The sequence below is a fragment of the Schistocerca gregaria genome, unplaced genomic scaffold (genome assembly GCF_023897955.1).
Source record: "Schistocerca gregaria isolate iqSchGreg1 unplaced genomic scaffold, iqSchGreg1.2 ptg000255l, whole genome shotgun sequence".
In the NCBI taxonomy this organism is placed as follows: Eukaryota; Metazoa; Arthropoda; class Insecta; order Orthoptera; family Acrididae; genus Schistocerca; species Schistocerca gregaria.
The window spans coordinates 1,572,697-1,588,125 of NW_026061761.1; the positions used below are offsets into that span (position 1 = coordinate 1,572,697).

Sequence of the window (15,429 nt, forward strand, 5' to 3'; positions counted from 1 at the left end):
ACAAGAACAACAACAACAAATACTAGTGAAATTTATTCTCATTTGCAAGATGAACAGCATTGTCATATGTGTGTTGCTATCCAAATTGTATCACCATTAATGTTGTTTGTGTCAAATTTTGTACAAAAAATATCTGTAGTGTTTCTCTCTGGCTGAATATACAATCATGTATTGAGTTTGACTCATGTGCCCTAGATTTTTTATGCAATATTTCCAAAGTGTTCTTATATTGCTTGAAAAAATATGGGAACTGTCATTCTACTGGTGAACTATATGGGAACCCCATACATCATTTTGTGACTATCTCAATTGGCAGTGCAAAATAAACACATTACTGTGAGTTCTCACAACAACACAGGAGCCACAAAGACTCACGCGGAATTGTACACGGCATTTGGGATGCAGGAGGCACAACAGCAGTCGTGCACCTTGGTGTGCTTGAGCATGTGGTCTTTGCGAATGAAGCCCTTGCTGCAGACATGACAGATGTATGGCCGCTCTCCAGAGTGCAACAATTTGTGGCGGGCCAGGTGTGCTCTGTTAGTGAACTTCTTGGGGCACTCGTCGCAAGAGTGCCGTTTGCCGGCATCGGCTCCAGCACTGTGCTCCGTGAGGTGGGCTCTGTATGTCGTGAGGCCGGGGAGCACTGCCCCACATAGCTCGCACTCTAAGTATGTGCCGCCAGAGTGGGAGACGATGACGTGCCGCCGCAAGGTAGAGTCGCTGTCGAAGGACACACCACAGACGGGACACATGCGTGCCGACTCGGGGGAGCCGTCCGGCGAGGCGACCGTCGCCGTAACTGCGGGAGTTGGAGGAGGAGAACGTTTTGACTCGGCTGCACATATTGTGATGCCAGGGTACTGAGACTGCAGCTTCTCGATGTGTCGGGGGAGAAGAACTGCTTCGCCTCTGCACTGACCAGCCGTGACGGGCGTCAACTGTGGCACGCCAATCTGCGGACGGGTCTGGCTCACACTGTCATATGTATTACTTTCACAGACCATCTGCGGCATGATCCGGTAAGCATTCTGTCTGCCATTCCTGAAAGGGGTGTCATCAGGGGGGAAGGATGAGACGGTCTTTCGTACAGCACCGCCTCTACCACTACTGTCAGGAGCGACAGTAACTGCAGAACTTGTAACACTTGTAGTCGGTACGGACAATGACTGTGAGCTGTTGCCTGACCTATGAGGATGCACGAGCTGCTGCTGCTGCTGAAGGTGTTGCAGGCAGAGGTCGTGCTGCTCCTGCTGCTGTATTCGGTGCCGTATTTTGTGCTGCTCGTGCACTCGCTGCTGGTACAGGTACTGCTGCTGCTGGGAGTGCATCATATCCCATCTCATCTGGAATGCGAGGCTGTCCTGGGGACCATCAGGTACCGACGGTGGCTGGCAGAACTGGGACCCAAACAGCCTGGGCATATCGTGTCGCTGCCACTCGTACTCGTATGAGCAGAAAGGCTGTGGCACGTATGCCGGTGCTCTGCCTCCATCTGTCATCAGTTGTGGCTGCTGCAGTGTTGGTGGGCCCACCTGATATTGACGAACATTTTATCATATTAGTAACTTAAAAGTTAGAAATATTTTTGTTAGTAATATAAATTAGCAACATAGTTTCATCAAAAAATCTCTCAGATTTGCAGATTGAAATTTCAACTTACATGATTCAAGTTTTGTCGTACAGGTTTACTTGTCAGTACTTCTTGAGTTTCAGAACATGACTGCAAAAAATTCGAGATGTATGGAAAATAGACACTCTGAGTTTTGATTTATAATACGGGCAGTGGCCCGATTGCAGAGTGCACTACTAGTGGGCAAGCACGTCAGAAAACGGCACATAACGGAGTGATGCGTACAGTCATGTCCTCAAATTTGCTGAATCTGAGTCTCTGTGATGGTTCAGTGATGTTCTCATACCGAATGTCAGGTGAAAGCTCCAACAGACAAAACAATTCACAGACAGTATGACATATTCTGTGTGTCTCGCTGCTTATATGTTGTGAAGAAGACATGCTGGCTGGTACCACCGGCAGAGGTGTGTCACTATTGTTTGCCGGGAGCCCTGAAAAGTTGACAACATTCGAGAGCACAGAACTGCAGCTACCATTGGGCACATTCTACACAAACATTTGCATGTAAAGCCGTACCAGCTGTAGCCATTGCTATTTGGGATAGTGATCTTCCTTCTGACTTTCAGAATTACTTGCAGTGACTACTGGAGGAAGGCTTTTTCAGACAAGCTGGTTTCCAATGAGAAATCCATGTTTTGTGTTTCTGGAAAGGTGAACCATCATAATATGCACATTTTGGGGCACAAAAATCCACATGAGATTGTGGAACACACTTGTGATGCACCTATATTTAGTTTGTTTGTGCCATTTGGTCTTCAAAACAGTACAGACTTTTTTTGGCAGAGACAAATGTGACTGATTTTGTGGACCTGGATGTGCTGCAGCATAGGCTTATGCCACAATTACAGCAAAACAGAGGAGAAACTATTTTGCAATAATGCTCCATCACACTTTTTTTCAGATGCTCATAATTACCTCAAGAGCAATCTGCCTCAGCATCAGACTAGATGTGCATTTTGGCACTAGTCTTTTTCAGCAGCCACTATGGTCATCTGCCTTAGGTCCATGCAATAACTTCTTTTGGGTTTATGTCACAGATTGTACGTTTGTGACTCTGCTGTCAGTTAATCTGGAAGTGTTGCAGGGAATTTTAACAATGAATTTGCTGATACCATTTGTGACATTCACGAAGAGTTTGAGCATCATACTGATGATTGGCGTATCACAATGTCTGGACGTATTAAGTGGTCTAATAAACTAAAGGAAGAACATAATACTATGTATAATTAAAATTAATCAGGATAATGTACAAAAACAGATTTTAACCATGTAATTAAAAAATTATCTTTCCGATAACAGTGGATGAAATGCAATTAGTGTAATTCAGTAGACTCAGAATATAGAGTTTAATGTCCTGTAAAAGTTCCATGACAATGGCTATGCTGATTCCTGATATACAGTTTATCTTCTGCATGTTTGCAGTTTTCTCTGCAGCTTCTTCTGAAAGCTCAGATCACTTGTGAATAATTGAGGCTTTACTTTTTGTATACCATCTGTGACACAATCACACCATTTCACAATGCAGTAACCAACTTTGAGCAGTTAGTGGTTATCTTGAGAATGAAGGCACAAGGTGTATGTGGTTTTTGTTGCATTGTGAACAATAATAGTAAAATCAATCTATTAACAGTTTTTGTCATATGTGAAAGCAAGTTTTTCTTTACTAGTTTCCATTTCTTGAGTTGTCACATCACCTAACAGAGATTATTCCAGATACAGCCAAACTATTAAATTTTACCAAAATTCATTATAAGTTGTCCTACACAATTCCGTGCCATGCCATGTCATTATGTGATAACCCTATGTATATGAGAAACAGACAAGTAAACTTAAAAATAATGTCACTAGTATAAAATATGTACAGAATTTGGCAGCAAAAAACAGATCACTTTTCAAACTAGATGCCCTCCACACTACGGTCATTCTTGACTGTAAGCATGACATCCTGAGAAAGTCGTCGAAATATGAGAAGGTTGGCAAAGTGCTACACTGCATTGAAATTATTAAAAAATGATACAAAACTGAATATTCATTGCTGGTAGATAAAATGCCTGTGTACAGATAAGGATGTGTTATTATATAGGTCATAAAATAAAAGAACACACCTGCACTTCTCAGTCAATTATGAACCAGCACAAAAATGTAAAAGTGAATATATTCCACTTTGAAAGACTATGGCAGAAAAATGGTGAACCAGCTTCACATCTGAATCAATTATGAGTCTACAGCTATGTGACAAATTCTCCATCACACTCACAATTGTGCAATGGGAAGCACCTCTCCTGCCCAACAACTCCAGCCCAACAACTCACAGATAATGACAATTCCCAAAGTTGGCGAGTGTCCTGGGATGCTACAACTGAGCAACAAACATTACAACAATTCAGTGCATGTTGCCAATTAACACTCTCCTGCCCTATTTCTCAGAACGCCCAGGGTCTTTCAGAATGCCCTGACTTCTCCAGTAAATTAATTATACCTGAGATTTCCTGATTTTCCAGACACGTTACAACCTTGTAACCTGCCCTTGTCACCACTCACCACATTCTATTCTATTCTCCTACTTTCGTTTGACATGAGCTATGACCCTACTGTCTAGAACTACACTATTTTCTGGCTGTCACACTTGCTTCAGTTTCTCTACTAGCACTAAATGAATAATATAATACTTAAAATGTAGGATAAGATAGACTGCTACTTACCAAAAAGAAGACACATCACGCTGCAGACAGGCATGATTAAAGACACTCGCATACAGTTTTTGTCCACAGCATTCATCAGTAAAGAAACCACACACACACACACACACACACACACACACACACACACACACACACACACACACAAACACACACACACATACAAACACATCTTGCGCACACCTGGAAGCAACTCCAGTATCTCGGGCTGGAATGCTGACCTGAGATGCTGGAGTTGGCTGTCAGGTGTGTGTGTGTGTGTGTGTGTGTGTGTGTGTGTGTGTGTGTGTGTGTGTGTGTGTGTGTGTGTGTCCTTTACTGACAAAGGCTGTGGCCGAAACCTATATGTGAGTGTCTTTTAATTGCTCCTGTCTGCAGTGTGACGTGTCTTCTTTATAGTAAGTAGCAATCTACCTTTTCCTACTTTGTTGATATTCCTACCTGGAGTTTCCAGTGTTTGTTTCAATATAATACTTAGATTTACATGAAAAACAATCTTTGGTGAGATTAAATAAACTGTTAATGGTTACCTTCACTTGCCCACAAAATGTTCATCTTCTTTGTGATTGAAAACTTTCACATTTTCTCTCACACTTCAAATAATGTGATATGTTCGTATGTACTAAATGATACAAGTGACTCACTTTACTTTAATGTGTAATTATAGGAAGTATCAAAGCAGCAAAGGCCATAATACTACCAAAACTTTGCAGATGTGTGACTGGCCAATGTAGGATAGCACCATAGGTATTTTAATAAAAATACTCAGTCTCAATGACAAATGACATTTTATTCCATTACTGTTTACTAATAAAAGAAATTATTCAGATAGTGAAGGGAGACGAAAATTTAATAGTAATGGGTGACTGGAATTCGAGTGTAGGAAAAGGGAGAGAAGGAAACATAGTAGGTGAATATGGATTGGGGCTAAGAAATGAAAGAGGAAGCCGCCTAGTAGAATTTTGTACAGAGCACAACTTAATCATAGGTAACACTTGGTTTAAGAATCATGAAAGAAGGTTCTATACGTGGAAAAACCCTGGAGATACTAAAAGGTATCAGATAGATTATATAATGGTAAGACAGAGATTTAGGAACCAGGTTTTAAGTTGTAAGACATTTCCAGGGACAGCTGTGGACTCTGACTACAATCTATTGGTTATGAACTGTAGATTAAAACTGAAGAAACTGCAAAAATGTGGGAAATTAAGGAGATGGGACATGGATAAACTGAAAGAACCAGAGGTTGTACAGAGTTTCAGGGAGAGCATAAGGGAACAATTGACAGGAATAGGGGAAAGAAATACAGTAGAAGAAGAATGGGTAGCTCTGAGGGATGAAGTAGTGAAGGCAGCAGAGGATCAAGTAGGTAAAAAGACGAGGGCTGCTAGAAATCCTTGGGTAACAGAAGAAATATTGAATTTAATTGATGAAAGGAGAAAATATAAAAATGTAGTAAATGAAGCAGGCAAAAAGGAATACAAACGTCTCAAAAATGAGATCGACAGGAAGTGCAAAATGGCTAAAAAGGGATGGCTAGAGGACAAATGTAAGGATGTAGAAGCTTATCTCACTAGGGGTAAGATAGATACTGCCTACAGGAAAATTAAAGAGACCTTTGGAGAGAAGAGAACCACGTGTATGAATATCAAGAGCTCAGATGGCAACCCAGTCCTAAGCAAAGAAGGGAAGGCAGAAAGGTGGAAGGAGTATATAGAAGGTTTATACAAGGGTGATGTACTTGAGGACAATATTATGCAAATGGAAGAGGATGTAGATGAAGACGAAATGGGAAATACGATACTGCGTGAAGAGTTTGACAGAGCACTGAAAGACCTGAGTCGAAACAAGGCCCCCCAGTAGACAACATTCCATTGAAACTACTGACGGCTTTGGGAGAGCCAGTCATGACAAAACTCTACCAGCTGGTGAGCAAGATGTATGAGACAGGCGAAATACCCTCAGACTTCAAGAAGGATATAATAATTCCAATCCCAAAGAAAGCAGGTGCTGACAGATGTGAAAATTACCGAACTATCAGTTTAATAAGTCACAGCTGCAAAATACTAATGCGAATTCTTTACAGGCGAATGGAAAAACTGGTAGATGGGGACCTCAGGGAGGATCAGCTTGGATTCCGTCAAAATGTTGGAACACGTGAGGCAATACTGACCTTACGACTTATCTTAGAAGAAAGATTAAGAAAAGGCAAACCTATGTTTCTAGCATTTGTAGACTTAGAGAAAGCTTTTGACAATGTTGACTGGAATACTCTTTTTCAAATCTAAAGGTGGCAGGGGTAAAACACAGGGAGCGAAAGGCTATTTACAATTTGTACAGAAACCAGATGGCAGTAATAAGAGTCGAGGGGCATGAAAGGGAAGCAGTGGTTGGGAAAGGAGTGAGACAGGGTTGTAGCCTCTCCCCGATGTTATTCAATCTGTATATTGAGCAAGTAGTAAAGGAAACAAAAGAAAAATTTGGAGTAGGTATTAAAATTCATGGAGACGAAGTAAAAACTTTGAGGTTCGCCGATGACATTGTAATTCTGTCAGAGATGGCAAAGGACTTGGAAGAGCAGTTGAACGGAATGGATAGGGTCTTGAAATGAGGATATAAGATGAACATCAACAAAAGCAAAACGAGGATAATGGAATGTAGTCCAATTAAATCGGGTGATGCTGAGGGAATTAGATTAGGAAATGAGACACTTAAAGTAGTAAAGAAGTTTTGCTACTTAGGAAGTAAAATAACTGATGATGGTCAAAGTAGAGAGGATATAAAATGTAGACTGGCAATGGCAAGGAAAGCGTTTCTGAAGAAGAGAAATTTGTTAACATCGAGTATAGATTTAAGTGTCAGGAAGTCATTTCTGAAAGTATTTGTATGGAGTGTAGCCATGTATGGAAGTGAAACATGGACGATAACTAGTTTGGACAAGAAGAGAATAGAAGCTTTCGAAATGTGGTGCTACAGAAGAATACTGAAGATAAGGTGGATAGATCACGTAACTAATGAGGAGGTACTGAATAGGATTGGGGAGAAGAGAAGTTTGTGGCACAATTTGACTAGAAGAAGGGATCGGTTGGTAGGACATGTTTTGAGGCATCAAGGGATCACAAATTTAGCATTGGAGGGCAGTGTGGAGGGTAAAAATCATAGAGGGAGACCGAGAGATGAGTACACTAAGCAGATTCAGAAGGATGTAGGTTGCAGTAGGTACTGGTAGATGAAGAAGCTTGCACAGGATAGAGTAGCATGGAGAGCTGCATCAAACCAGTCTCAGGACTGAAGACCACAACAACAACAACAACTGTTTACTAGATTCAGTTTTACTAGACTATCTACAGGCCAATAGATGACACCGTCAATGACCAGCCTAGATGACAAGTAGAGCTCCTGTGTACACTGGGAGGCACCAGTCACAACTGCTCACAGATATTTCCGACAACAGCAAACAAAGATGCCAATGTAATGGGTATGGGACAAGTGACAATGCGTGCAATGTACTGCTCAGTAAAAATGTTGTTTTCCTTTGATTGACAGGTTTCCTTTGTGGAATAGTATGTTGTCAGTTGACAGTACACACGAGTTGACTTCCTGTGGGAAATACGGAGATGCCACAGTACCAAACAATTCGAAATTGATGAGATTAACCTCCTGTTTCTGTGATCACAGATCAGTTGCAGATGAAAAGAGAAACAGTAGGCCAGCCATTTTGGTAAATGCTAAACTAGCTAGTTAAGAAATATGACACTGCATTTCCCTTCAGAAATTTTGAGAAGAATATCTGTCTAATTTCAGATTTCATATGGGAGTGCTCAGAACCTGCGCAGAAGTTGAATTCAGACAAATTGTTTTTGTAGTGTTCAAGCATTAAGGGAACTGATAAACAAAAGTATCTAGTGTACTGCACACAGTTTCAGTCATTTCTCGACATATGTGATTTCAGAGCATTGGACTGTGTTCTCTTCACTGGGTAGGCATGGCTTCATCTTTCTGGTTAGGTGAACAGTTGGAGTACAAGAATTTAGTCAACCATAAATCAAAGCGTTTTTCATGAAAATGCCTCTCACTGTCAGAAAACTGGAGTACAGTATACCACACCACATTGCCAAATAGCGGGCCCTATATCCTTTGAAGCAACAATAAACAGTGTCATGCACTGAGACACTGCTACACAGATTGTTCCGTTTCTTGAAGCAGGTGAACACTATTGTCGTTTACAGCAGTGAAATGCCATTTTTTACAGGTCTAATAAAACAATTCATTTCTTAAGCAAATTTTTTGGCAATCAAACCATCTGTTAAAAGTTGGTGTCTGCATGTTCTCCCGATTTAATGCCTCTAGACTTCTTTCTGTGGGAAAAGCCACATACACTGGCACTGACATAGTAAGAGAGATTAACAACATCAGTGTAAACATGCTCCTGAAAATGATCTGAAATGTGGTAAAATGAGTCTGTGCATGCATTACTGGACTGGGCAACCACCTGAGAGAAGTTATATACAACATGTGTGACATTGCTGAATATAATAGACATCATAAATATCGAAATGAGTGATGTGCTGATCGCCCTGTACACTGTTCAGATCATACACTGTACTTCACAGTTCTGGGATGTACCAAAGGAAGAAAGGTCATATTACTATCCTCTAGTAAATGAGATTAAATAAAATAATAATATTATGAGAAGGAAACTTGCTACTCACCATATAGCAGAGATGCTGAGGCTCAGATAGGCACAACAAAAAGATTTTCACACTTAAAGCTTTCAGCCAATGGCATTTATCAACATTCCATCCTGGAGTTTACATTGTTTGATTAAATAAAATAAAATTATTCAGTGTAGTGGCTGTTAAAGATTATTTTTACACTCATCCATAAACTGCATGTAGTTTGGTGTACTTATTGCACAAACTGCTCCTTCCAAAATGGAAAATGCATGCTCATTCACACAATAACCACTCACACGGCCAATTTTTCCAGGCACTGGGCACAGAATGCTGCCATGTCTGACGTGAGCACAAGTCTGATAGGGTGTGAGGTGCGGATAAGGAAGGGGAAGATGAGGGATAGAAGGATGGTGGGATAGAAGGCATGTGTTGTGCTGGAGTGGGGGCAGGGAATGGGACAGGTAGGTGGAGCACAGGAATTAGTATAGGCCAAGACGAGGGTTATTACTGAGTTCCCAGTTGCACAACAGGCTGTGAAGCAGTCATTAAAGTGAAGCATATTGTGTTGGGCAGCATATTCAGCAGTCGGGTGTCTCTACTATCTCTTGGACACAGTTTGGAGGTGCCCCTTTGTGTGGACACATAGCTAGTTAGTTGTGATGCTGATGTAGAAGTGACATAGTGGTTGCAGCTTATTTTATAGATCACATGTCTGCTTTCACAGGTAGCCCTGCCATGGATGGAGTAGGAGGTGCCTGTGATGGAACTGGAGTAAATGGTTGTAAGAGGATATATGGGACAGGTCTTGTAATCTAGGTCTATTCCACTGACATTAGCCAGGATGCAAGATGTTAGGAGAAAGGGTGGAATAAGGATGAACAATGATATTACGTAGATTTGGTTGCTGGTGAAATACCACTGTGGGAAGGGTGGAGTGGATACTTCTCATTTCAGGCCATGACAAGAGATAGTCGAAAACCTGGTGGAGAATATGATTCAGTTGGTCCAGTCCTGGGTGGTACTGAGTCAGTTCTGTCCTGTGTGGTACTGAGTCAGTAGAGAAGTGTTCCTCTACAGCCACACAGTGGGTATGTGGGAGGTAGTAAGTGACTGGAGAGCCAAGGCACAGGAAATCTGTTTCTGGACAAGGATGTGACAGTAGTCTTGGTCTGTGATAGCATCAGTGTGACCCTTGGCATATTTTGAGAGGAACTACTCTTGATATGATGAACAGGGGTAGCTAGGCTATACAGAAGGAACTTCTTGGACTAGGATGGGTGGCAGCTGTTGAAATGGAGATATTGTTAGCAGTTGGTAAGTTTGATGTGAACAGAGGTGCTGATGGAGCCACTCTTGAAGTGGAGATCACCACTGAGGAAAGTGGCTTGCTGGGTTGAGGACGACCAGATGAAGTGAATGGGGGAGGTGGTACAAAGGTTTTGGAGGAATGTTGAGACAGAGTCCACACCGTCGGCCCTTATCACAAAGGTGATATGAACATGAACCAGGAGAGGTGTTCCGAATTCAGAGTGATTAGGAAGGATTCCTGTAAATGGCCCACAAATAGGTTGCCATACGAGTACCCACTGATGTACCACAGATTTGTTTATAGGTTATGCCTTCAAGGGAGAGGTAATTGTGGGTGACAATATAGCCAGTCATGGTGACCAGGAAGGAGACTGTGCAACTGGAGTCAGTCGAGCAGTGGAAAAGTTAGTGATTAATATCAGCAAGCCCATTTAGGACAGAGCCTTTATCAGCAGGAGGTCATGATCAGTTTTAGGTGGTGGCTTGCAGTTCTTTCTGCAGATTTAAAATTGGTTTCCATGTTGAGGGATTCAGTAAATGATGCTGAGACAAGGTTGAACTGTAGGAAATTCTGGAAAATTAACAGGAGGGCAGTGGGATAGGATCACAGTTGGATGGAGGAATGAACTGAGTGAGGCAGAGTTCAATATTAGTTTTGGATTGAGTCTGATTTGTTGGGTTGGTGTCAAAAATGTGTTTCCCCTGTACAGACTGGGGAAAGGAGAGAAGCCCAGAATGACAACTTGTGAAAGGGGCAAAAGGTATGGCTTTTGGGAAGGACTAATACTTCTCTAGGACTGGGATTTTGGAGGACATGTTCATGTTTTTTTTTGGGTCTCCTTGGGTTTTGGAATGTGTATGCTAGTGGGAGGAAGTTTCTGAGGGCGTGGCAAATGTAAAGGTCAATAAGACAGGGTTTGTCATGTATGAGAAGATGTGGTGGAGGCTCCTGTAGAGGTGATGGATAGTGATTGTGCATGATGGGAGTAGGAAGTGCACAGGTTGAAATGTTCTTCAAGATGGTGTTATGCATGCTGCTCTAGTTCCCAGAGCACATGAATTTCAGTACAAAAAATGAAATATAGGAATTTGGGCTTGTAGATCACGATAATTTTACAAGTGGAGAGGAGGTGTCACAAGTGAGGTTTGAGATGATTTATATGGTTTTGCAAGACTAGGTTGGTGAGGGCTATGGACTGACAATATCTTAAAACAAAGAGATCCTTTTCGAAGGAGAAGTTTCAGCCAGAGATATGTAATTTGATGGTCATGCCATTTGGGGGGATTGCATGAGCTACGTAACAATGCCAAAATAGTATGTGGGCCTGAGTTCTGGCCAGGAACAGGGAAACTTTTCTGTACTGAGATAGATAGAGACAGTGTGGATCCATAATGGAAGTTAAAAAATGCATAAAAATACACAGGAAAAATAAAAAAGGAGCAGACGGATTAAGTATACGGAAAGAAAAGTGAAACCTGAGGGAATAGAAGCTACAATGAAAGACAAAAATAAACTTAAATCAATATGAAAACACAATGGGATCAAAGAGAAAAGTAAATAAAAAGACAGCATTCACTCATCCCATACAAAGAAGCCCCTTCCATACAGCCTAGCCCCCATGACCATTGCAGCAGCATTGGTGAGCAGACACTCAACAAAAAACATACTAAAGATCTCTCTGAGGCCTTCATAGATCAAAATTACCCTTCCAATCTTGTCCAGAAGCAGATCTCCCCTGTCTCGTTTCTACGGGCATCTACCACCTCTCACCTACCTGCTGTCCTGCGACAAAGAAGCTATCCCCTTGTGACTCAGTACCATCCAGGATGGGAGCAACTGACTCACATTCTCCAACAGTGTTTACACTATCTCCGGTCATATCCCGAAATATATCCTCCACAGCCATTCCACAGTGGTATACTGGCACCCAACAAACATACACAATATCCTTGTTCGTCACTACTCCACCCCTGTTCCTAACTCTCTGCCTCATGGCTCATATCCCTGCAACAGACTCAGAGGCAAGACCTGTCACATACATCCAGCCACTACCATCCCCTCCAGACCTGTCATGTGCAGGGCTAATTGTGAAAGCAGACATGTAATTTGTAAACTAAGTTGCAACCACTATGCCACTTCTACGTGGACATGACCACTAACAAGCTGTCTCTCCACAAGAATGGCCACTGCCCAACTGTGGCCGAGAGATGGCTGGACCATGCTGCTGCTGAACATGTTGCCCAACACGACATGCTTCACTTTAATAACTTTAATAACTTTAATAACAGAGGTAGGAATGATCATCAAAATAAAATAAGAGAAATCAGAGCTCGAACAGAAAGGTTTAGGTGTTCGTTTTTCCCGCTCGCTGTTCGGGAGTGGAATAGTAGAGAGATAGTATGATTGTGGTTCGATGAACCCTCTGCCAAGCACTTAAATGTGAATTGCAGAGTAGTCATGTAGATGTAGATGTCATGTAGATGTAGATGTAGAGCATACGTCATCTGGATTTTTCCTAGCGACATGAGCTTTTCTGAACTGCACATGTGGGAACTCTCCCTACAAGATGACCTTCATTCCCATACCACCCAGGTCTCAACATTTGCGAATCCCTGTCCTCCATGTACCTGCCCCGCTGGCCGCTTCCACTCCACCCGTCCCACACACGCAAGCCCTGCAATACAGTAGTTTGTGGTCCTATGTTGCCTCCATATGTGTTATGCACATATGAGCTATGCTTTTGTGAATGTGTGTGTGTGTTTTTTCTATTTTGGAAGTAGAACGTTAGTTGAAAGCTTAAATATTTTAGCAGTGTTTTTCATAGTGCCTGTCTGGGACTCAACGCTTCCTCTGCATGGTGAGTAGCCATCTACCCTTTCGATATTGTTGTTATTCCATCCTAGACTTTGCTTACAGCATGCCTTTTAGCGAACCTGTGCTCTAGACGTGTTCCTGATGCCCGACGTCAGTGATGGTGGTGGCACCTTTGGTGGTGGTGGCAGTGGCAGTGGTGGTGGCGGCCCCTGGGACTGTGATGGTGGTGGTGGTGGTGGTTGCAGCAATCTCTGTGCCCCTGGCAGTGGCAGTGCCGGTGCACAAGCTCTCTGTTCTGGCGGCTTCCTGCTGCCCCCTCTGGTGTCGTCACGAGAGCTGCCGCCATCCCCTGAAGCCCAGAGGGTCTTGAGGAAGTCAGCCCGTGACCGCCTTGACTTTTCTGTGTGTAAGAGAGTGAGTTCTATCTTAGGGCTATTACAGGTCAACTGATAGAAAATGTACATTTAACATATAAAAAAGCAGTTTTGTTACATAAATAACCTCTTAATTGCTATACCAATGTGTAAGCATCAAGGTTTATGCACTCTGTTCAGCAAGAGAAGATTCAAAGAACAGCATTGTGGAAGCAGTATATAATTTATATTTATTTGTAGACTACCAGTTTCAGTTAAGTGACGATCTCTGAGTCCTCAGATAATGCTACAAATGTTAACAGAAACAATGAGAGCTATATTCCAGATACCTATGTTCCACCACAACCAGCTTTTTTCCTAAATGCACATTTTCTGGTGACAGAGTTCACCAGCAGTCTATGTAGCTAATTCAAGAGAAAAAATAATTACAAAGCCTCCCAGTAAACTCTCACAAGGAGATATTCATTTCAGAAGAAGCCGTGGGCAGTGTAACAAATGTATCTTAAATACAGTGGCAGTAGTTTCTATTAACATATACATTACTTAGATGTGGAGCACAAAATGTACACAACATTGTGTTAAAGGAAGGTTTTTTGGCCAGAAATACATAATTTTTTTAGTTGCAGCACTTCTCATGTATACATGTACGTATTGTCATCTACATTTTCACTGAGTGCATAAACTGATAGTCTACTCCAGCATTCAAAAGAATCTGCGGAAGGTACATCCTCTGGCTGAAATGGCAACTTTTGGCAGTTCTGGGATTCCGTTCCTTAAATGAATGGAAACTGTGAGGTTCTGTCTGTATCTGCATAAAAAGGAAACTTTATATTACATTATTTGAAACTAAACTAAAGGATTCACTATTTATTACCAAAAATAGCATTTCTGACAGATTGTAATAATCATTTCAATAATTTGGATTTGTGTTTGCAAGGAAAGGAATACACTATTTCAGATACCTGTATGATTACAGATATTAGTAGATTCCAGTGTAAACTTAGCTTGCATTGTAACTATATCAGAAAATTTTCATCATTTCCTGTGTTGTTGTGCATCATTGCTGCAAAGTGAAGCAAGAATATGTGGAAGTAAAATTTTCAAGACTTCCTTCAAATATTGATGAAGTCTCCAATGAGTTTCAGAGCCATTTTCAAGATCTTAAATGGCTGTATCAGGATATCTTTAATTTTAACAATCTGATAAAAATTAGAAGTGATCTTCAAGAAGAAGTCTACAGATTACAAATGATCTATTGAAGTTATCCAGAATGCAAGCAAGAGAGTGTTAAGTAAGGTTAGGATGTTTAGCAGCTCTCAAGGGTTTTTTTTCCGTGCCCTTTGCAGCAGATTTCACATTGGAGTGCATCAAAATGGCAATAGGCAGAGAGATGGCATTGTACATCATCCAGTACAATGGAATTTATTGACACTATAATAGCTAGAACAGGATGACTGCCTCCCTCCGAGCAGTTCACAATACTATGCTGTGCCCGCCAGCCGGCCGCCGTACTGCATTTTACACTTACCAATGCTGACGCTAGTGCACATGGCTGGCTGGCCAGCAGAATGGGCACAGACAATCAAGAAAAGAGTCATTCTAGGTACTGCTATTACAATACAGGGTGCCAGTAAATCCCCACTATCCTTTCAAGGAATCATAATAGGGAAACCATTAGAGATAGAGAACCATAGTTCATTGTAAGACATTTAGCAGCTCTCAAGGTTTTATTTCCTTCTCCTTTGCAGAAAATTTGACACAGGAGTGCATCAAAATCGTGACAGACCGAGAGAAAGCACAATACGTCATCCGGTACAGAGGAATTTATCGACTCTAGCACAAGAGGTAACTGTCGGCAAAATGAGTGTAATGCAGTGGTGCAAAAATTTTAGAGAGATAACAATCAATTGTTGACAAAATAAGG

At 41.7% G+C, this 15,429-nt stretch overlaps 1 protein-coding gene across 1 annotated transcript in view; it reads right to left on the reverse strand.

The window, feature by feature from the left end:
- Positions 1-371: 371 nt before the first annotated feature.
- LOC126305112 (zinc finger protein 444-like) overlaps positions 372-15,429 on the reverse strand; it is a gene marked incomplete at its 5' end in the record, with an annotated part of 31,772 nt that continues 16,714 nt past the window's right edge. Inside the window, 2 exons of the mRNA XM_049992020.1 lie at positions 372-1,188; positions 1,306-1,535. Coding sequence (XP_049847977.1) covers positions 372-1,188; positions 1,306-1,535 — 1,047 coding nt within the window. The remainder of the gene's footprint in view (positions 1,189-1,305; positions 1,536-15,429) is intronic.